Source organism: Apus apus, chromosome 4 (assembly GCF_020740795.1).
Source record: "Apus apus isolate bApuApu2 chromosome 4, bApuApu2.pri.cur, whole genome shotgun sequence".
Classification (NCBI taxonomy): Eukaryota; Metazoa; Chordata; class Aves; order Apodiformes; family Apodidae; genus Apus; species Apus apus.
This window is the reverse complement of record NC_067285.1, coordinates 37,065,491-37,087,727: the sequence shown is the minus strand read 5'-3', so window position 1 is coordinate 37,087,727 and position 22,237 is coordinate 37,065,491. Positions and strand designations below refer to the sequence as shown.

The 22,237-nt window shown below is 43.7% G+C and overlaps 1 protein-coding gene across 3 annotated transcripts in view; it reads left to right on the top strand.

Moving 5' to 3' along the window:
- Positions 1-22,237, top strand: part of PRKG1 (protein kinase cGMP-dependent 1) — a 497,789-nt gene that overhangs the window by 60,544 nt on the left and 415,008 nt on the right. For 2 of the 3 annotated variants that reach the window (XM_051617014.1, XM_051617013.1), the window contains exon 2: positions 4,432-4,598. In XM_051617014.1, the coding sequence (XP_051472974.1) occupies positions 4,432-4,598 (167 nt within the window). Of the gene's footprint in view, positions 1-4,027; positions 4,045-4,431; positions 4,599-22,237 lie in introns of those variants that run through there. The other variant, XM_051617015.1, reaches the window with a different exon arrangement.

Below are 22,237 nucleotides of genomic sequence, written 5' to 3'. Positions count from 1 at the left end.
GTAAATGATCCGTGAGCCAGCAGTGTGCCCTTGCTGCCAGGAAGGCCAGTGGAATCCTAGGTTGGATGAAGAAGAGTGGCCAGTAGGTCCAGGGAGGTCATTCTCCCCCTCTACTCTGCACTGGTGAGAGAACTGCTGGAGAACTGCATCCAGTTCTGGGCCCCACAGTTGAAGAGAGACAGGGAAGCTACTGGAGAGAGTCCAGAGGAGGATGATGGAGATGGTTGGGGGATTGGAGCATCTCTCTGATGAGGAAAGGCTGAGAGAGCTGGGGCTGTTCAGCCTGGAGAGGAGAAGGCGGCGGGAAGACCTTATGAATGTATACAAGTATCTAAGGGTGGGTGTCAGGAAGATGGAGACAGGCTCTTCTCAGTAGTTCCCAGTGTCAGAACGAGGGGCAAGGGGTGCAAGTTGGAATATGGGAAGTTCCATTTAAATATGAGCAACTCTAGAACTGGCAACCAGGCATGCAGGTTTTCACGTATTAAGTGTATTTTTAGCAAACTTCTTAAGATGCTGTTTTGCATGACTTCTGCAAATTAGAAGGCAATTAGCTTGTTCCTCCTGTTGCCTTATTAATTACCCTGATGGACTTAAACTGATTTGGGAAAGGATGTATCACAGAGGATTGTGCCCTTTTCAACTGTTCATCAAGTCTCCGTCACGTTGGGTCATTAATCTTTCAGGAAGGGAGTGATGGCTTCGTGCCAGGTCCCTACCTCTGGAAAGAAGGGATGACAAGTGTTTTCTGCTCTGAATGACCCTTGGGAGCCATTCAATCCAGCTCTAAGGAAAGATTCATGAAAATGCTGTCTTCTTAAAACAGGGTTGTTTGGAAATATTATTGTTCCCTGACAAATGTTGCACTTGATTTCATTTGCAGATTGTTTGTATTAGCAACTTGACTCAGCAAATACAGAAAAAAGCACTGTTTGAAAATAAGATGTAGTGGAACAGCTGTAATCTTGTTTAAACCACTTACTTCCAATAGCAGAAGTGTGGGTTTGACCATTTAAAATACCTTTTTTGTATGATTAGGGAGATTTGTGTATTCACATGTCTGGGATAGATGCTGCTTTAAAACACTAATGATGATGATGATGAAGGAATGGTGTGGTTTACAAAAGCAGTTGTTGTGGGAAAATTGTGGACTATGAGTGCATTCATATGCTTTGAGTTTCATATAAAAAGGAACAGAAAATAAAGTGCTCTTTACCCGAAATTGCACCTGTGAACTGCCTTGAAAGAAAACTGTGTAATAAAATAATGTGGAGGCTGCAAGACAAGGCTGTGGGGTTGGTAATGTACACTGCATGCATAATTTTTTTCAATTATTACAGTGACGAATATTCTCTTGCAGGGAACAATAGAGGAACTGTTATTGTAGCTTTGACAATGTATTTTTAGTCTCAACTATTTTTCAGGTCTGTCAAATGAAGCTTTTAAATTTATTTTTTTGTTTTAAAGACAGATGGAATATTTCCTGGGGAAGAGCTTACAAACAATGAGGCACGGTTGATTCTGATGCAAATACACTCATAAATGTGCAGTTGGGTCACAAGGTGCCTGTTCTGGCAGCTAGAGGTGCTTTTTGCATGGCCTCTTTGCATTTGAAGTCTCATTTGAACTAATTATCCTTAAATAATAATAATATCTATTTTGGTTACATTCAAGTGTGACTGAGTTATTATCCAGCCCATTCTATGGAGAGATTTAATTTTGATATGCTTAGATGTGGCAGAGATGAAACTCTGTTATTAATGTCCTGGTCAGTGTGTTTTGCCTCTTAATGGATGTATTTCATGTTGTTGTTAAGTGGGTTTGGATGACTTGGTGGACACCTAGACCTAAATGTCTCTGGGATTTGTTTCTGTGTTGAAGGGCAGAGGCCAAGGAATCGGCTGGTTCAGATCGACTCTGAGGCTGTAATAATACTACGAAGTTCCTCAGCTCCCTAAGTTTGTCAATCTTGTGTGTGTTTTGCTGTTTCTCCCAGGAAAATCTCTTTAGAAATCCTCCAAAGGATTCTCCTGTGCTGCTCTTTGCTGTAATTTAAACCAAGCTTCCCAGATGCTTTTCAAATCCTTTGCTGTGCTGGATTGCTACAAGAGCGGTGTTGGTTTTTTACTGAGGGTCTCAATTAATAGGAGAGGTCTGACTTGAACCATGTCTGAATTCCCTCCAGACCCTTTTGGGTTATTCTCAGAAACACTCCACTTGAAAGGCTGACTTTATTTTATCAAGGAGAAAGCCTCCTTTTGAACCCTGGAATGAAACAAGTGGCTGGAATTCCAATGACAGTCGATAAGACTAATGCAGAAGCTTTTATTATGTTTTCTCCTTCAGCAGGCAGCTTGACTAATGGTAGTAATAATAGTAATTAGTGCCTGTGTTAGGAGGGTTTGGGGGACCTGGGGAAGTGGCTAAGACTGAAAGAGCAGTACTGAGTCAAGGCAGAGAAACCGTTTTCTTGCTCTAGCACAGGATGAGGGAATAAGGACATCTGTCATTTGGTTTAATGGCTTGTAACTGGAAGAGATTTAGGTTGGACTTTAGGAGGGAATTCTTTGCTGTGAGGGTGGTGAGACCCTGGCCCAGGTTGCCCAGAGCAGCTGTGGCCGCCCCATCCCTGGCAGTGTTGAAGGGCAGGTTGGATGGGGCTTGGAGCAGCCTGGGTTGGTGGGAGGTGTCCCTGCCCACGCAGGGGGAGTGGAACTGGATGGGCTTCAAAGTCCCTTCCGAGTCCAAACATCCTGTGATTCTGTGGTCACCCTTACAAATTACCATCTTCTTGCATTACTGAAAGCAAGAAATCCCACAGATGTAGGTTTTTCTGGTGGTTTTTATTTGCGTGCATGGGGAATTGGAGTGACAGGATGTGAAGTCAGATTCAATTTCCCAAGAGCAAAAGGGTTTTGTAGCAGTCCAAGTCTGTGTTCTCTTGCAGAGAGTACTTGACAAGTCTGGGTCTGCTTCCCATCCTGCTCCTTGGCTGAGTCAATGCTGATGGATGCAGATGTGGAATAGAATGTTCTATTGAAATAACCTCAAAACTATCACAAGCATATCAAGCACCCTAAGTACTAACAATCAGAATCAGTGCTGCATAAAACCTTGAGGTGTATTTATTTTTAAAAGGACTATAGCAGAGGGATAATGCCTCCAAGGCTGGCTGGCTGGTTTTGGTCTTCTGAAGTCCCAATTTGACTGTTTGTTGAGAAGACGCTCCCTTAATGTGTCTTTCTTTGCACACCTTGTTCTGTGTTCATATTTCCATAACTCTTTCCAATGCCTGAGCTCTGCAGGCAGCTGTCATCTGCCCAGGCCGTGTTCATGGTAGCAAACAGTGAGAAATGAAGGGCTGAGGACCTGGCGTCCAGCCTGTAGGTGGTTTAACAGCTTCAGTTTTGGTCTGGAGACAGTTTTAGCATTTGCAGTTGTTTGTTTGCCCACGTTGCTTTAGGAGGTTTTTTATTTTTGCAAAATGTGTCATAACACGGTGGTGACACCGCATGAGCAGGTGGATGAAGCTGAACTTGGAGGGTTCACCTGCACGTGTGCTGAGCACTGGAGTTGTAAAAATGGAAGGAGTCAAAGGAACATCAACAAAAACACGTCAGTGGGTTTGTTGGACGTTTTCTTTCGTGGCATGATGCTGGTAGAGCGACTTGTGGAGAGAGGAGGTTGTGTTATGTACCCCTTTGGGTGGTCTCCCAGCAACTCCCTTTGAGTTGAGAAACGAGGAACAACTCGTTCCTTATTCATCTTTGCAAAGTGGCTTCTAAGAACTCCAGGCTCCCAACCATCATGGCACGCCACACCAAAACTGCCTGGGTAATTTTATGCACACTACTATAACTTTGGAATTTTCCAGTTAGTCACCATGGAAATGGACCGAGGGTGGTGTTACTCCTGCAGCAGTGGTGCCTCCTCCAGTGATCATAGTGGCCTTTGATATTTGATTAATACTCAGAGTCCGTGGACTATCCAGCTTTTGTAAGCTCCAGTTTGGATAGTTTAATAGAAAACACCATAAACTAAGTCGTAAGTCCTTTAACTTCTTGTTTGTATTTGCTTTCAGTTTTGTGTATGGAAGACATTACAAGTAGCTCTGTTGCTCTTTGGTGTTATTATTGATGTGAAACTTGCAGCTAAAACAGGTTCTTGCAATCACATGAGATCTATTTTTATTTCAATACTTGATGTATCTAAAACCTATTTATAAAAAATAGTTACAAGTTAACATTTCTGTGATTTTTTTATTATTATTATTGTTTCTCTGCAGATGGACTTTATCAGGGAAATGTTGGATTTTTATTCCAAGGAAATTCTCACTGGGGCACCATGTGGTTGCCCTGAAGTTCACATGCTATTCATGAGCTCAGTTGATGGACACGTGGATCGATCTTGTCAATTTTTCTTTTGTCCCAGGTCCAAGGAGCTAATAAAGGAAGCAATCCTTGACAATGACTTCATGAAGAATCTGGAACTGTCTCAGATCCAGGAGATTGTGGATTGTATGTATCCCGTGGAGTATGGCAAAGACAGCTGCATCATCAAGGAAGGAGATGTGGGCTCCCTGGTGTACGTCATGGAAGGTATGGTTTAAAAAGCTGATATTTAATGCCTTTTTTCAACACATACAGAGACGAAAACTTGATTTCACGGGGAAAAGATGGTTGTTGAGAAGTTGGGTGGGCTACTTTTGCCTGGAAAATTTCTGACTAGATTTGTGTGCCTCCCTGTATAAAGAAAGAGGGTGAAAGCTGTTAACCTTGCCCTGAGAGCTGTTGGGGTAAACCTCCACTAAACGTAGTTCTTTGTCTTGAAGGCAGTACCAGTGGTTTGCTGGATAGATGAGAGACTAAACAGAAAGAATGGTGTTATGGAAAAGGGCAGTAACTGCAAAATCAAAGAGAATATGGTCATGGCTTGCTACCTTCTAGGGCATTGTGAGGATCAGCTTATGAATGTTGATCAAGCACACGGGGCTCTCTGCAGAGGGAATGCAGTGTGTAATAGAAAATGGTATTTTTCTGTCCTGGGCACAAAATAAGTGAAGCATCTGCAGTTTAGCCCATCTGATTTGTCACAGTGTGTGTTGCAGCAGGATCTTGTTATCTTGGTGGAATAGGAGAGCTGTGGATATTCTGCTGAGCTTGGGACCTGTCAGGTTTCTGGAAGTCTTTGAACGGGCTCGGTGTTGCCAGTGCTCTGCTTCTGCAAAATGTCTGCTGTTTGCATCTTGTAGCTGATTCCTTCCAATTCTCTAACTCTTCACATGTCAAATTGAGCACATTTTATGTGTGAGTTTTCTGTTTAAAGGAGATGTTCACTTGTAAGACTTCCTAAACTCGATCAAAACTCGTGGCCATTCAGATAACACAACAAGCCAGTTCTAGGTTTGATTTGGTACAATGAAAATGGAGAGGTGCTTACAAAATTAATCTTGCTCCTTACCAGAGCCACCTGGTAGACTCATAAACACTTTGACCAAGGGGAATGGAGGTTTCTTTCTTCCTATGTTTGTTCAAAAGATATGGGCAAAACTAGAGGTTACGTGTGTAACTCGTGCATTCATTTATACGTGTACATGCCCAAATTCATTTCTTAAATTGTTCTTCAAACCAAAAATATTTCCAAGGCAGTAAGCCATGCTTTAAACATGGTTTCCTGCCAACTTCCTAACACTGTGTAGTTGCAAATGTTCTTCACTGGTTTCCCAAAGCAGCTTTAATGTTCTGTCCTTTTATGGTGAAATCCTTTCTCAAGGCACAGGTTTGATTGCTTTGGCTTTCAATAATTTGAAATTTTGCAAATGGTGGTTTGTGTTATGAAGGAGTTAGTGGGGGATGCCAAAGCAAATTGTCTATTTCCACCCCCAGTGTTACATGGAAAGTTTGAGCTTTTTCATTTCTCTGTTTGAATACAGAGACTATTGTGATGAGGTGCAGGATCTGTTCTATCGATAATAAAAACTGCTTTAAAATAATATTTGAGTAGTATTTTCTTCCACAGTGAAAATGTGGAGTTTTTTCACTTCACAGTTCTGCTTGCTTCCCACCACCACATCACAGTATTTTGGCTGCATGGCTGGTTTGGGATGTTGTTCCAATGATAAATCAAACCCCAGTGTTGTCCCTTGATAAACCCAACAACAGGACGCTGTCAAAATCAGGGTGTATTTATCTCCTGCTCTGCCTCTTCACATTCTTTGGGGAGGAGTTTGGGGGGATTGCTGAGAGGAACTGTTACCACCACAGTCTGGAGTATTGAATACAACTTGGACTTAGATGTTTCTAATTGTTTGTCCAAACTCTACCCTGAATTCTCGGTGGTTCTTAAGCAAGTGTCTGTCAAAGACAACTTTTGTGATTGTGGGGCACTTCAGCTTATCCTTGCTCTTCTGGCAGCCTTCTATGTATGAGGGCATGGCTTGGCTCTCCCCCAGTCTTCACTTGGTCTTGTAACTTAATTTAAGGTTAGTTAGATAGCTCCACAAATATGCATAATGCTTTACAAACAAAATTATGAAGAGTTTATAGTCTATGTTTAGCCATAATGCAATGAATGATGATGAAGTAATGGAAATGGAAGAAGACACTATCAAATGGGCTGGATTATGGTTATGAGAACAGGCTCATCAGCTCATTTTGGCTTATCATTCTGTCCCCTCTGTTATTAACACCATCCACCACCTCCCTGACTATAAACTTTATTCTTTGCAAAACTCTGCTGGAGAAACCCATCTTTATGAGTATTACTCAGAGATATTTTCTTTTCTCAAAAATCAAATAAATGCTGCAAGTGTTTCTTCCTCTGTCTTTCCTTACTTGGACTTACAGCTGTGATTAATATGAATAAAAACTACTCATGTAGAGCATTTGATAAGCAGTACTCTTATGCTTGTTTATAATTTATGATTCAGAGTTTAGACAGAGCCTCTTACCAGAAGTTTGACTTATATATGATGTTTCCTTAGCCTAATTTAAAATCCTAATTTAAGTAAGATGGATTTGATAACATCCATCATTTTCACTGTTACTTCTGTGCTCTCGTTTGTCATGGTGAAGCAGTAGTAGTGTCTGATTTAATTGTCCCCTCTAGACACAAGGACTTGTCTAGTCCTGGTGAGACCTTTATGATTATGATCCTTGAATATTTTGGGTTCTCTGCTGAGGTTATTGAAAACACAAGAAGAAAATTTTTCATAAGTTCTGTTATTCAAGCTATTATGTGTCAGGCTCCAAAGCTGGGCAGGGAGAAGTGAAACACAGCACAGGAAAATAGGAAGATACTGTAAATTGGGATTTAGATGAGGAGAGGAGGAAGCTGAGGGAAATGTTCTTGGGGTAGAAATGTTGAGGTCCTCTCAGAGAGAAATCAGAATGGGGTACTGAGTTTGGAAGGAAGATGGTCTGATGTTCTCTCTATCTGCAGCATCCTGGATGGAAGCAAGTGTTGTGTTTGAGAGGTAGGAGTGTGCCTCTGGCCTGTGACATGCTCACCTGGTTGGGTTATGTTCATGTGCCCCACCAGGAGGAAAATACCCATCCAGTTGAGGAGCTCTCCATCTAGACACCCCCTGGCCTGAGCTTGCACTAATCTGGGAGCTCACTTTTAAGGCTGTTTGCATGGAATAGTTCTTGAACTGTGCAAGGCTGAAGGGGATGTGTGGTTAGTCTCACCCTCTGAACACAGCCACTGCACTTCTGAAAGTGGAGGCAGCTCCAGTCCTGGTGACCTTCCCTCTCCTGAGTGTGCATCTGCACTTTTTGGACTGGCTCTGCCTTTCTTGATTCTGAGAAGTTGTGTGGAAAGAGTTTGTGATTTCTTTGTATTTACTTATTATTTACTTTTTAAAGTCAATAATTGAAATACAAGTGGGATTTAACTGGGAACTTGCCTGGTTGTCTGGTGGACTCCTGCCTGGGCTTTCCTAACCCCCAGGAGCTACAGAATGAGAGTTATGCTTGTTGGAGAGCCCTTCTGTGTGTCCTTTTCTGGACCTCAGCCTGAAAGCCCAAGGATTGCTGTTTCTACCAGGTCTGAAGCCTTGGAAATTCTGATTTGGGCTGAACTTGGACTCTTTGGGTCAGGAGTGAGAGAAGAAAGCTGAAAGGCAGAAGCTGAAACAAATCTCTCAGCAAGAAGCATCTCCAATTCAGGCGTGCTTTGCTTTTAATAAATTCAAAAAGCTTTTATTTTGTTCTGGGCTGACTCTGGCCACAGTCTGTGCCTTGCTGGTGATGTTTCCACCTCTAGGAAAATAAGGGCCCTCAGTTCACCTGCTTCAGACTTTCAGGCCTAGTGCTGGCGTCACCATGTCCCAGTGTTTAGAACACTTAATCATAGCATCATAGAATGGCTTGGGTTGGAAGGGACCTTAAAGATCATCTAGTTCCAACCCCCCTGCATGGGCAGGGACACCTCCCACCAGCCCAGGCTGCTCCAAGCCCCATCCAACCTGCCCTTCAGCACTGCCAGGGATGGGGCAGCCACAGCTTCCCTGGGCAGCCTGGGCCAGTGTCTCACCACCCTCAAAGGGAAGAATTTCCTCCTCATGTCTAATCTACTGTCGCCGAGTTTAGTCCTCTGGGAATACTAAGTGTGATGGATTTGTGGCACAGAGCACCTTAGAAATGTATTAGATGAAGATAGGCATGGATACATTTGTTCAGTTAACAAAGCTCGTTAGGTTAGAATCACAAGAGTCCTAGAATGCCAGGTTGGAAGGGACCTCAAGGATCACCTGATCCAACCTTTCTAAGTCCTCCTATAGTTCATATGAGATGGCTCAGCACCCTGTCAGGCTGAGACTTAAAACTGTCCCATGTGAGGGAATCTACAACTTCCCTAGAATCCTTTTGGTTGGAAAAGACCTTTAAGATCATCAAGTCCAACTGTTAACCCAGCACTGCCAAGACCACCACCGAGCCACTTCCCTGAGCACCACATCTACACGTCTTTTAAATAACCACAGGGATGGTGACTCCACCACTCCCCTGGGCAGCCTGTCCCAGGGCCTGACAACCCTCTTAGTGAATACATTTTTCTTGAGATCCAATCGAAACCTCCCCTGGCACAACCTGAGGCCTTTTTCCTCTAATCCTATCACTAGGAAGAAAAGACAGATTCCCACCTCACTCGAGCCTCCTTTCAAGTCCTTGTAGACAGCAGTGAGGTCTCCCCTCGGCCTCCTTTTCTCTAGACTAGATGTTACCAGTTCCCTCAGCTGCTCCTGGTTAAGACTTCATCCCTAGGCCCTTCACCAGTCTGGCTGCTCTTCTCTGGACCCGCTCCAGCACCTAGACTTCCCTTGGGAGACTATTCCAATGTTTGACTGTCTGGTTGATGGTGATGTTTCTTCTTCTGGTAGGAGGTACCCAGATGGAGGCACAGGTATCTGAAGGGCTCCAAGAAAGGCTCTGTTAGATAGGTGCTTGGGTTGGAGAGAGGTAGCATGGCAATCAGAGCCTGGTGAAGAGAGATCTCCTCCTGGCTTCAGGCCTTACCTGGCCTCAGGCAGGGCTTTTGCTATTTACAGCCTGTTCTTTGCATTTCAAATATTTGCCTGTTCCTTAGCGGCAGCGCTGTCATCAGCTCTCTGTGTGAGCATGAAATAGTAACACAAACTGGGTCCTGTGCCTGTGATAAGCTTCTCAGGACAGAGACCTTGATTAGGACATAGAGAGCTGTTGGATTTGGGCTGTGGTAGCAACCCCGTGCTTCCTCAGGAGTGTGTTGTACAAGCTGGGCATTTTTCTTCACCCCCTGCAAGTTTTCCTTTAAGCTCTGTGGGAAGGAAGGTTTTTATAAGGGACTCTTGAGGCAGGTGGCACATGTCCATTTGCTTTCCTGATCTACAGGTGAAGGCATTACATGGTAGGAGTTGGTATTTCATCAAGTTCTGAAAGGGCTTTGGGACAGGGAACACCCCTTAATTCCTTATGTTCATTAAGCAGCAAGAACCCCCCCCAACTTTTGCAAATTAGCTGAATTGGGTAAAGACATGCCATTAATCTCTAGCAACACCAAAGGAAAAAATCCCTTCTGACTGTGCTTTGAAGGTGGAAATTAACTTATTTAGCATTTATTTGATTATTCATTAGGGCTGAAATTGCTGGAAGCACTAAACGTATGTGCTCTGACAGTGTTTCTCCAGGCTGATGAGACTGGTCGTGAGAAGGGGACAAGTGATACTGTGGCCTTACTGGCACTCTTGACTGGAGTGGAACAATTTGGAGAATAAAATCAACTTACCAGAATTATTGCCTTTCTTATGAGAAAGTATGTTGCCCTAAGAGTGGTTCAACAGATTGTTTGTCTTAAAATTGAAGCTGTTTTTAGAGCCAAAAGAGGTTCTTGCTGGTTAATCATATTCTGCCTCTAAAATTATTCCACCACCTCCAGTTTTCTTAAAGAAAAAAAACCCCAAGCATTTTCCAAGTTCTAGTTCTGCAGGTTTGCATTTGTTGACTTTTTTGTCATTATGCTTTCTTTGGGTTTAACAGTTCTAAAAGTTTTCCAAAAGCACTTAAAAGTGTGAGAACCTGGGAAGGTTTCTTCTGGAGAGCTGCATCCAGATCTGCGCTGTGTGAACAGGTTTGAGCTATGTGTGGGAGTTGCCTCACACTAATGAGGATAAATGTGATAACCCACATCTGAAACCAAATGTTTCCTCTTGTGCTCCCTCTCTCTGAACCTGTCAGCTGCAGCATGTCACATTTGATGGCTGCATTATGAAAAAGAAAAACATCAGTAGGGCTGTAGATAAATCAGGTGACAAGGTACCAGTTTTAGGCTCTCGTGTGAATAACAGTCATGCCATTCTAAACAGATGTTTCATTTTTTGGGAAATGATATTAATAGGTGTGAAAGGGCCTCTTTTTATGTTTGTTGCTATTCCCACGAAGTGTGGAGGAAAAAAAATACAGTGAGTCAAAGGAAAAAGGAAAGTTCAAATACTTGGGTTAACCATTTTGTCACTCATGATTTTGCATGGGCAGTGAGTGGGTGCTGTAACATTCTCCTTGACTGTTTGTCCTTCTGCAAGTTCATATTGAGGTGACACCTCAACTTGCTCGAGAACCTGGGTGAAGATAAATAGCTCCACCAATAGCTGCTTCCGTATATAAAGGAAGAAGCAGCTTTTTAAGAGCCCATGTTGAGAACCAGCCTACATTTCCCCCAGCACTTGTTTTAGGAGTTTCCCTCCCTTTGTAAATTTTATTTTTGTCTTCAATCATGGAGATTTTCCTTTTATTTTTAAAGGAGACTGTGTTTCAGGCTTTGTTCTTGGTAGCTTTTCCAAAGCAATTAAATGTCTAATTGTGACTTCCCATAGGCATGTGTTTTTTTGGGAATCAGATATGTCTTGGTGTTGGGAAACAACCAGATCCCTAGAAGCTGCAAGACTTGCCAGGACATCAACCTTGGTGTTGATAAGGGAACACAAACAAAGCCTCTGTAGCCATTTGAACTGCTGAGGGAAATGCAAGAGGCCACAGAAGACCTCCCACCAGAGGCACTGTCTGGTCTCAGCTGAGTGAAAGCTTCAAAGCAGCTCCTCAGCCTCTGGTGATTCCTGCTGCAGAATCAAAACCAAAGCAAGCTTGTAGATACTGTGTGTTCCTCAACACATCCCTGTGTTGCCTCCTGGGAGTTACCACAGCCTTTGCCTGAGCTTTGTGGTGCTGTAATCTTTTATCATCAGCCTGTTGACCAAGGCCCTTATACTTGTTCTCACTTCTGAAGGTGTGCTGGAGAGTCTCCCCCTTTTCCTCTCCTCCTTGCTTTTTCCTAGCTGTGCTGGTATGTGTTTGTTTTTTCCCCCCTAACTGAAGAATGATCCCTGCAGGCTCCTGGATGCTATGTGCAGTTATCCACAGGTACTGCATCCAATCTGTGTGTCACTCCTCTTTTGTCTCTTTTTATGGACTGCTCTCATAAGGATCTGATTTAATAGGATATAATTGCTCTTCTAGCCCTAGGGTCTTCTGAGTCAGTTTCTTCTCAGAGAAAGGATTTGGTAGGCCTGATTCTTCTAAATGAAAGAGAAATGGAGAACAGAGAGACCCATTTTGGGTTTAAGTAGGTTAAATGACTTTGTTCCCAGGTGCAAGTCCAGAATAGCAACATGGGGGCACTAGTACTGCCACCTCAGTGGAGAGAGAGCATCCTATCTCTTCACCTGCGCTGCATTTCTGTTTATGTTGCTGTACACTGCACTTGAAAAAGATCTTTTGCCTTATTACAGCCTGCTGCTATTGTCATTGCAAGGTCCTAATGCAAGAGCTTCTCCTGGCCTTGTTGGTGGTCACTAACACTGATGATGGTGATCATTCATCTCACAGAAAATCAATTGACAGATTTGTTGTTTGTTTGTTCCCCTCCACCCCCAGCTTTGAGGAAAGGATGCTGGCTGGAAGAAACTTTAAAAACTGTTTAATCAGTTTTTAATTTGTTTTCCCTCTAGGGCTAAGAGTCAACATGCAATTTCAAGCTGAGTCAATGAGACCCAGAGATGCTGGCTGAGCTCTGTGTCTGCCAGGGTGTTTCGGGTCAGTCTCGTGCTCTGAGATTGTACCTGGAGAGAGGGAGCTGAGCCTGCACAGGTTGGGATTTGCCTGGCTGCACAGTGCATTTTGTCATGTGTGCCCACAGGCCATCCTTGCTAGACCTCCTTCAGATTGGTGGACCTTCAGACCACTGAAGTTCCTGCCTTTTTCTCAGGTGTACCCCTGATAATGTAGCTAGGTCCTCTGAAACATGTTCCCACCTTTCTCCAAGGGCACTTGGGAGTGTAATACTGGCTGCATCCCTGGCCATCAGGGATTTTCTAACACAGTGGAGGCAGTTCTGTTTTTCTAAGACTTATTCTGCCTTTCAGTACAAGAGTTTGGGCCCTACTTGCATCTCCAAACCCCTTCTCGGGGGTTTTGGATCTGCCTTCCCAAGCAAACATCAGAAAACAGCATCTCATTGCCCTGCTGTTAGGTAGCTCTTGAGACTGGAGAGCATTTACTCAGTGGCCTTGAGGAGCACTGTGGAGGAAGGAATCAATTAGACGTTGATGGCAAAGTGGGACTTCCTGCCCACCTTGCCAACAAATCACCAGCCTCTGAAGAACCTGCCTTTCACAAGAGTTCCTGTTAGTTTTGGGGAAATGTACTGTGGCAGCACTTTCTTCTTTGCACTCCCCTGTTTAATCTTTTTAGCTAATTAAAAAAAAAAAAAAAAAAAATTAGGAGTCAGATCTGAGTTTTTCCTGTGGTTTGAGATACTGCTTCTGGAGCCTTCATGAGTTTCCCACTAGAGTCTTTGTATTCCCATGGAGACAGGAGGTTCAGTGGCCATTGCTTCTCTGGGAAGTTTACAGTCAATCATCAACAATGCCTCCCCATGTCTCCTATGTCCAGTGGTGAGATCATTGCATATCAGGGCAAGATTGTTTTCTAAGTCTCTCTGGGCTTAAGGGATTCTATGGGATTGATGTCTTCATTCCAAAGATTACCCTGCTGCAGAGCAGACTTTATGAGGAGGTGCTGGAGAAGGCAAGGGCAGAAATACTAGGTGTCATTCCAGGTGTGCAAGACATCTCAGTAGCTGTCTGTTGGAAACTGGCCTCTCATGGAGCCAGTGTTTTTTAAGTCTTGAAGAGCATCCTTTGAGCAATGCAGTGGCATTGAAAGAGTATTCCTGAAGCTCCATATGGTACAGTTGTGCATGTGGGCCACAGGAGTAAGGGAGGTTATCAGTCAGGTTCCTTAAAATGTGCTCTCAACATGTGTGTCCACATCTGGCACTGCATCCCCTCTAGCTCATGGGTCCTGGGGAAGAGTCTGTAGGCAGAGGAGTGAAGAGTTGAAGATTTCTGGTTGCTTCTCTTTCATTACACTCTCCTCTTTTGGGTGGTGGATCTCTTGAGGATTTCCATGGAGTTTAAACCACCTCCTTTGGAGAACAGCAGGTTTGTTTCTAACTGTTAGTTGATGCTTTGAGACTGTTTTATGTCTAGTCTAAATATTTGCAAGGAGCTTTGTGAAGTTACTTGGAGACCTGCTTATCTTAAAGGTGACAATTTTATTGTTTTTGGCATTGTTTAGTAATTGTACTTTTATATCACTAGCCCATCATTTCAGTCATGCCCCTGACTGGGCATGTGATTAAAAAAGGCAGCACATACATTTATATCAACTGTGTCTTGATCTACTTGGAAATACTCAGAGCATTTCACTGTACTTTCTGAAGTGGCATTAAATGAGAGGGTGCCAAGGAATTGGCAGCACAGGAACAATAAAGAGGCTTTTTATGGATGAAAACTTGACGTGCTCAAAAAATCATGATAACTCACACACCAGATCAAAGAACTCGTTTGCTGCAGCAGGCTGGGTCTTCATCTAAAATCTACTCCAGCATTTCACCCAGGGCTTGATGCATCTGCATGGGTGCCTGTTAACTGTAGAAGTGACCAGATCAGCCACTGGAAGGTTGGAGCAGAAACCTGTGTGTTCATCTCTGGGGACTGCTGAACTATCACTTACAGAAGCTGGCCACTATTCCAGCTGCTGCCTTTTGGAGTTACTAGAGTTCACACTAAAATATTATTTTTCTTCCCTGTTTTTTCTTCTGCAATTCAAAACTGTGGCTGTTTAGTGGTTATAAAAATTGGTTCTAAGCCTCAAGTATTTCTTGCTAAGTATTTTCACATAAATTGGTAACGAGTGGACCTCTCTGTGTGCTTTAGTATTGAGAAGTGGGTTTGCAATATTGCAGAATTTTCATCAACTTAAAACCTTTTTAATAGCCATCTTCCAGGGTATAGTAAACTGTTTAGGTGCTGTGTTAATTTACTCTGTGAGTGCTGTTTGAGAGAAGTTGAGTTGCATGCTGTTTTTATATACAGGTCAATAGGATACAAATCTTCCACTGTTATCATCTAGTTATTCTAATTTACAGTGTGTCTTAATAATTAACTTCTCTAAGAGTAGCTATTTACTCCTAGTAGTGGAGAAGTATTTCTTGTACTTCTTTTATAAAATGTTGATGAGATGAAATAGGATATGAAATTTTGATGGTGGCAGTGGCAGTGTTTTATAGGCAGTGGTTGCCCTCATGATAGATACAGTTTGATATTTGTTCTGTAGAAAGTAATTATTTTTAAAGCTTCAGAACCAAGTCCTCACACTTGAAATGCTGTAGGAACACTAGTGGTATGGAAACATAACATGGTAATACCGCTGCAACATGTTCTGGGAGATACTCTTGCTTACTCTTTCTCCTAAAAGTAACTCCAGCCAAGCTGCACGTTGCTATAGATTTCGTATTTTGTAATAACTTGCAGGAACCCAACAGACTTTATGAGCAAGATGGTAGAACCAAAGCAAACCAGAGGTTACAGAAGAAAAGGTGATTGGGTTTTCTACAGCTAGTGGGAATATCCACTGTTGTCTGGGCTGTGATTTAGGAAAGAAAGGCTGTATAAACCTCCCAGGTATTAAACAGGACTTATTTTTAAAGAGCAAACAAACAAAGCCCCAAACCCTGTGTAATTTAGGTTGAGGAATGGCAAGAGGGTGTATCTGTGTTCTAAGGCTATTATCTGATTAAATAATTCCTTTCAGTAATGGAGGTTAGTCTAAGCCAGCTTTTGCTGGTGGTGAGGAAATGGAATCAAAGCTGGGAGCTAATGGCTTCAGACCTATCAAATATAATTTATTGTAGCTATCTAAATAATTAGAGTAAGAATCATCAACCAAGTTCAAGTTTTTTCAGGGTATGACCAGACTGATCAGCTGGTAGGAGGGACCATACAGTGCCTGTACAGGAATGCTGCCAGGCACCTGAGGAGCTGCATCTCCAACCTCTGTCCTCAAGTCCAACACCAGCCTCCCTGTTGGGTTTGGATGAGAGAGGACTGCTGGCAGGTTCTAAAGTCATCCAGCAAAAGTTTTAGTGTCAAGATGACCTTTAAAATCTTCTCATTTTCAAAGCATGTGCTCTGCTTTCTTTGGGATCTGCTCATTTTCACAGCGATTTACTCCTCTTGCCAGTTTGTTCATTGTTATCTTAGCTTTCCTGAAGCTGAACTCCCCATCTCTTTGCAGTGTAGGATGGAGCGAGGCTGGAGCACATTTAGCAAAAGCTCTGGGCTTCATACAACCTGGGTCATGTGCAGGCAGCCAGATACTTATCTTCCCCTCTTGAGGGAAGAAAATGCATGGGTGTAACTTCTCTAAAAAGATTCCCACTGTATGGGAAACAGAAGAAGTGTGAGCTCTTTTCTTCACATAAGATCATAGTTGATGTGCTCTTTATTTTTTTCTGTTTCTCAGCAGTTATGCAGAGACTGCTTTGTTGTTAAGGGGGTTATATTTACAAAATAAGTGGGTGAGATAAAGCCTCATTCATTTTATTAGCAGCAGCTGAAAAGGGAGGCACAAGTGTCTTTCTTGTGTCCCCCACTGTTTCATGAGTCCTTTTTATTAAAACTCCCACAACTGAAATGTAAAATAAAAGGACTTTTCATCATAACAGTACACTGGGAAGTGCCTGGATTTTTGACCTTTGTTTCTGCCCATTAAAATACAGGGATATATAATTTAGTCTGTGTATGCAGATAGAAAGACTCTAGTGTTAGCAATCCAAACGATTGTTAAAGGAACAGGAGAGGCAAAGTGGTCCCTTTTGTTAGGCTTGATTCCTTTTGGATTGCTTGTTTACTTTGAAAACTGATCTAAAAAAAACCCCAAACAAATAAATCAAACCACGAATTCTTACTGCCCCCGATTGTACAAAGAGAGCTTGAAGAGCTTGAGGAAGGGGAAGGAGGGAAAAACTCCCTGTTTCTTGCTTAAATTGGAAAGCCAGCTCATTTCTACTTTCTGAGATTATTTTGCACCCCTCCTTATCTTTAGTGGAAAATGAGGGGGTGAAAACAGGCAGACTGGGGAAGAAATTTCTAGTCCCTAGACACCCAAGGTCTCTAAGTGGAAAGGGCACCATACACACGAGTTGAAATGAAGAAGTTGAGCTGTCTTGGTGACCCTCTGTGTGATGGGACACCCGCTCAGCCTCTCAGGCCCAGCCTCAGCCCCAGTCTCTGGTTTATATTCAACATGTACAATGTGACCACTGAACACTCAAGGCCACTTCTGGGAAGGGAAGAGCATTGCAAACCCCCTGCTTGTAGCTGGCCAGTGATGTGAAGGAGAGATAATTGGGCCTGTTAGGGACAAGCTCAAGAGAAACATGTCATGGCTTGAGGGATGGTGGTCTAGGGAGGATTCTCACTCTGTTGTTTCATTTGAGAGAAAGGATGGATGTTTAGAAATCATGGAAGCACCTGAGAAGGGTCTGGTAGGAAATGGGGCCCACAGTGGAAAAAAGGTGTTGGAATCAATAGCTCATCTGAAGTGCATCCATACCAATGCACCCAGGATGAGCAACAAATGGGGAGCTTGAAGCCATGATACACCAGGAAAACAGTGACGTAGTGGCTGTCACAGAAACGTGGTGGGATGCATCACACGACTGGAGTGCCACAATTGACGGCTACAAGCTCTTCAGGACAGAAAGGGAAGGAGAGGGGGTGTGGTGGCCCTGTGTGTTAGAGAATGCTATGAGAGCTTGGAAATCAAGAATAGTCATGATGAGGTTGAGAGCGTTTGGATGAGGTTAAGGGCCAATAAAGCTGATACTGCTGTGGGAGACTGCTAGAGACCTCCCAACCAAACAGTGAGGTGGATGAAGCTTTCTGTAAGTAGTTGGGAGAAATCTCCCAGTCACTTGCCTTTGTTCTTGTGGGGGACTTTAACCTCCCAGGCATCTGCTGGGAATACAACCCAGCAGAGAGGGAACATTCCAAGAGGTTCCTGGAATGTGTGGAAGAGAGCTTCCTCACCCAGCTGGTAAATGAGCCGACCAGGAGGGTGCCCTCCTGGATCTGCTTCTGGTGAACAGGGAAGATCTTGTGGGGGAAGTAAAGGCTGGAGGCTGTCTAGGGCACAGTGATCATGAGATGATTGTTTTTGATCCTTGGAGAAACAAGGAGAGGGGTCAGTAAAACTGCCACCTTAGGCTTCTGGAGGGCAAACTTTGATCTGCTCAGAAGACTGATTGACAAAGTCCCTTGGGAGGTTCCTTGAAGGATAAAGGAGTCCAGGAAGGCTGGACATACTTCAAGAAAGAAGTCTTAAAGACACAGGAGCAGGCTGTCCCCATGTGACCAGAAACCAGGAAGCAGGGTAGGAGACCAGCCTGGCAAATAGTGACTTTTGCCTGGACCTTAAGAACAAAAATAGAGTCTGTGACCTTTGGAAGAGGGGACAAGTCACTCCTGAAGTCTATAAAGGTGAAGTGAACCTGTGCAGGGTGAAAATCAGGAGAGCCAAAGCACAGCTAGAGCTCAAACTAGCTACAGCTGTTATAGAAACATTTTTAATTATCCCTAAGTTCATTGACAGCAAAAGGAGGATTAGGGAAAATCTCCATCCTTTATTAGATGCAGAGGGAATCTTAGTAACAAAGGATGAGGAAAAGGATGAGGTGCTCAGCACCTACTTTGCCTCAGCCTTTAGCAGTGGAACTAGCTGCTCCATGGGTACCCAGCCACATGAGCTAGGAGACAGGGAGGGGATGCAGAACGAGGTCATCACAATGAAAGAGGAAGTGGTCAGAGACCTGCTACACCACTTAGATACATACAAGTCCATGGGACAGGATGGATTACATCCAAGGGTCCTGAAAGAGTTGGCAGATGGGATCACCAAGCCACTTTCCATTACTTACCTGAAGTCCTGGCTGACTGGGGAGGTCCCAAGGGACTGGAGGGTGGCAAATGTAACACCCATCTATAAGAAAGGCAGAAAGGAGGATCCAGGAAACTATAGACCTGTCAGTCTGACCTTGGTACCAGGGAAGGTCACGGAGCAGATCATCTTGAGTGTCATTAGAAGACATATAGAGGATAACCAGGGGATCAGGCCCTGTCAGCAGGGGTTTATGAAAGGCAGGTCCTGCCTGATGAACCTGATCACCTTCTCTGATATGAGGACCTGACTATTGGACGAGGGAAAGGCTGTGAATGTTGTCGGTCTGGAACTCCAAAAAGGATTTGACATGTTTCCCCGTAGAACTCTCATTAAAAAGCTGGCTGCTCGTGGCCTGGATGAGCAAACGGTCTGTTGGATCAAGCACTGGTTGAATGGTCAGGCCCAGAGAGTGGTGGTCAGTGGCATCCAATCCAGCTGGGGCTGGTCACAAGTGGCATCCTCAGGGCTCAGTGTTGGGACCATTTCTGGTCATTATTGATGACCTTGATAAGGACACAGAGTGTATCATCAGTGAGTTTGCAGATGACACCAAGCTGGGCAGGAGTGTTGATCTGCATGAGGACAGGGAGGCTCTACAGAGAGACCTGGATAGATTGGATCATTGGGCTAATGTTAATGGTCTGGGCTTCAACAACTCCAGGCAACACTCCAGGCTTGGGGAAGTGTGGCTGGAAAGTGTCTGGCAGGAAAGGACCTGGGGGTTCTCATTGACAAGTGGCTGAACATGAACCAGTGTGTGCCCAGGTGGCCAAGAAAACCAGTGGCATCCTGGCCTGCCTTAGAAATGGTGTGACCAGCAGCAGCTGAGAGGGGATTGTCCCCCTGTGCTCAGCGCCGGTGAGGCCACACCTGGAGTGTTGTGTCCAGTTTGGGGCACCTCAATTCCAGAGAGTTCTCGAGGTGCTGGAGTGAGGGCAGAGGAGGCAACGGAGCTGGGGAAGGGCCTGAAGAATCAATCTGATGAAGAAGGCTTGAAGGAGCTGGGAATGTTTAGTGTGAGGAAGAGGAGGCTGAGGGGAGACCTCATCAGTCTCTACAACTGCCTGAAAGGTCATTGTAGAGAGGTTGGTGCTGGTCTCATCTCACAGGTAATTAACAATAGAACAAGAGGGAAGGGCTTCAAGCTACAACAGGGTAGGTTCAGACTGGACATTAGGAAAAAAATTTTCACAGAAAGAGTGGTCAGACACTGGAACAGGCTGCCCAGGGAGGTGGTGGAGTCACCATCCCTGGGTGTGTTGAAGGGTGGTTTGGATGTGGTGTTGGTGGAGATGGTTTAGGGGAGAAGTTTGTAGAGTAGGGATGATGGTTGGACTCGGTGATCCCAAGGGGCTTCTCCAACCTGAATGGTTCTATGATTCTATACCATTTGATCTGGGTTTGATTTGAGTGGTGATTTAGTCACTGCCCTTTCCTTTAAGGGTGGGTGAAATGGGAAAATCCAGTAGCAATCCCTCTTGGTAAGTCACAGAGGCAACATTTCTGTATGTGTCCATGTTCCTTAAACACTCCACTTGGTTAAAATACCTCTTTGCCTCAGGGGAAAAGTGCAATTTCACCTCTCTTCTCTTATCCGTGGGGAAAAATTCCCACGGATTTGTGTGGCCAAGGCAAACCATAAGTTTGACAGGGAGAAACCTGAGAATAAGGGAAAAGAAAAAGGGAACAAAACCTGGGAAATGGGGAAATTTTTTGATTGCATTCTTTGGAAAAGTTTTCTTATTGTTCTTTTGGTTTAATATGTTCATCCTGACCTCCAATTCCTGTGTAGCCCTGGCAGATGAGTTTTGGGGAACGATGGGAATTTTGCTCTTAGGAAACAAGTCTTGAAGATCTCAAAATGTCAGATCACTGTTTGCACTGTGTTCTTCTGAAATCACAGGAATTACAATGTACCCCAGCAGCTGCTATTTCAAGCACATCCAGGCACGGGTGATAATTAAATGCAATCTGAATATGGAGGAATTTAAGATTGAAAGCCTAATAAAAATAAGATGTTTGCCATCCTTGGTGCTAAATATTTTTATAACCTCTTGGTTCTGACTGGAAACAGCTCTTTTGTGAAATGGCAAGAATATGAAATAACCCTGGTAGACTTGCTCAAATTATAAATAAAAGCAGCAGCTGAGGTTTGAGGTGATGCAGATCTCAAAAAGCAATAATCCTGTTGTAGTTATGCAGTTGCATCCTTGCAGCACAGATCCACAAGGGGCTGTTTAGCACTGACCAAACAATATAAACTCTTACCTTGAAGTAGGAGGAAACCTAAAGATGTTTTCTGGCTGGACTGTGGGATGTTTTTCTTTCTGGTAATAATGTGTAACTCCATTGATTTCTTAAAGTCAGTTGTGGTTTCTGTTACCTGTTGTTCTTTGTCTGCTTCCACCTGTTTTTGTTGTTGCTCTTGGGGGCAGATGAAGAGGTCCAGGAGCTTGTAAAAGCCCTTTGTTCACAACTAGGTCAGGACTTGCAGCCCAGACTGTTCTGTTCTTTGCCATCTCCTCTTGTGGCAACGGTTTCTGTTGGAAAAGTGAAGTAAAATTGGAATGTTGATAGAAGATCCTCAGTAGGAAATAAAGAGCTGCTTCTGGCAAAGCCCTGCCTTCACCAAAATGGTGAATAACTTGTGAATTTTGGGGCAGAAAATAATCCTGAGGCTCATGGGGTGTTGTTTTCTTTTGCCCCTAAATTTGGTAGTTTTCTAGTGTTCCACTGGGGCTTGTAACAATCCATGCTGCACAGTGGCTGAGAAGCTCTTACGTCGTAGTCCAGGGTTTTATTGGTCAATATGCCCTCAAATGACAACTATCTCCAGAGATCTCCTTTAAACAGTGGTTTCCTGTCTTGGAATTTGGACTGAACTAAATCCATGGAAGGTCTTTTAACCTAGGAATGTGTTTGTTCCCAGCCTGTACAAGATAATAAGAGCAGTTTGTGTCCTTAGTAATGTTCATCTGGAAGGAACAACTGGACCTCGTGCATGATGGATGAAAAGAAAGGAAGTTTATTTTCTGCTTTTCATCATCAGCTCCTGCTTGTTGTCATTTGTCAGCTATCTCCAGCACGTTGTTTTCCTTCTTGGAAAAAACAAACCCATTTCACAGACCCCACATTGCTGCAAATATTTAACACTGCAGAACTAACCTTGCTTGTAGCTGCTGCTCGGAGGGGCATTTATTTCCTCATTGTGTGCTCTGGTGGCTGAACAGGTCACAATTGTCAGGAATTGAAACTTTTGGGTTTCCTGAGGTGCTTTTGGTGGTGGTTGGGAAGACTGGAGTGCTGAGATGTCCCACCAGCTTCTCATGCTGCTTTGCCCCTTTAGATTTTAATGGCAATTTCAGTTTTCTAACTTTTGCAAAAGAAATTTGCCTTATTTAACTGTCAGAATAAGTAGGGCT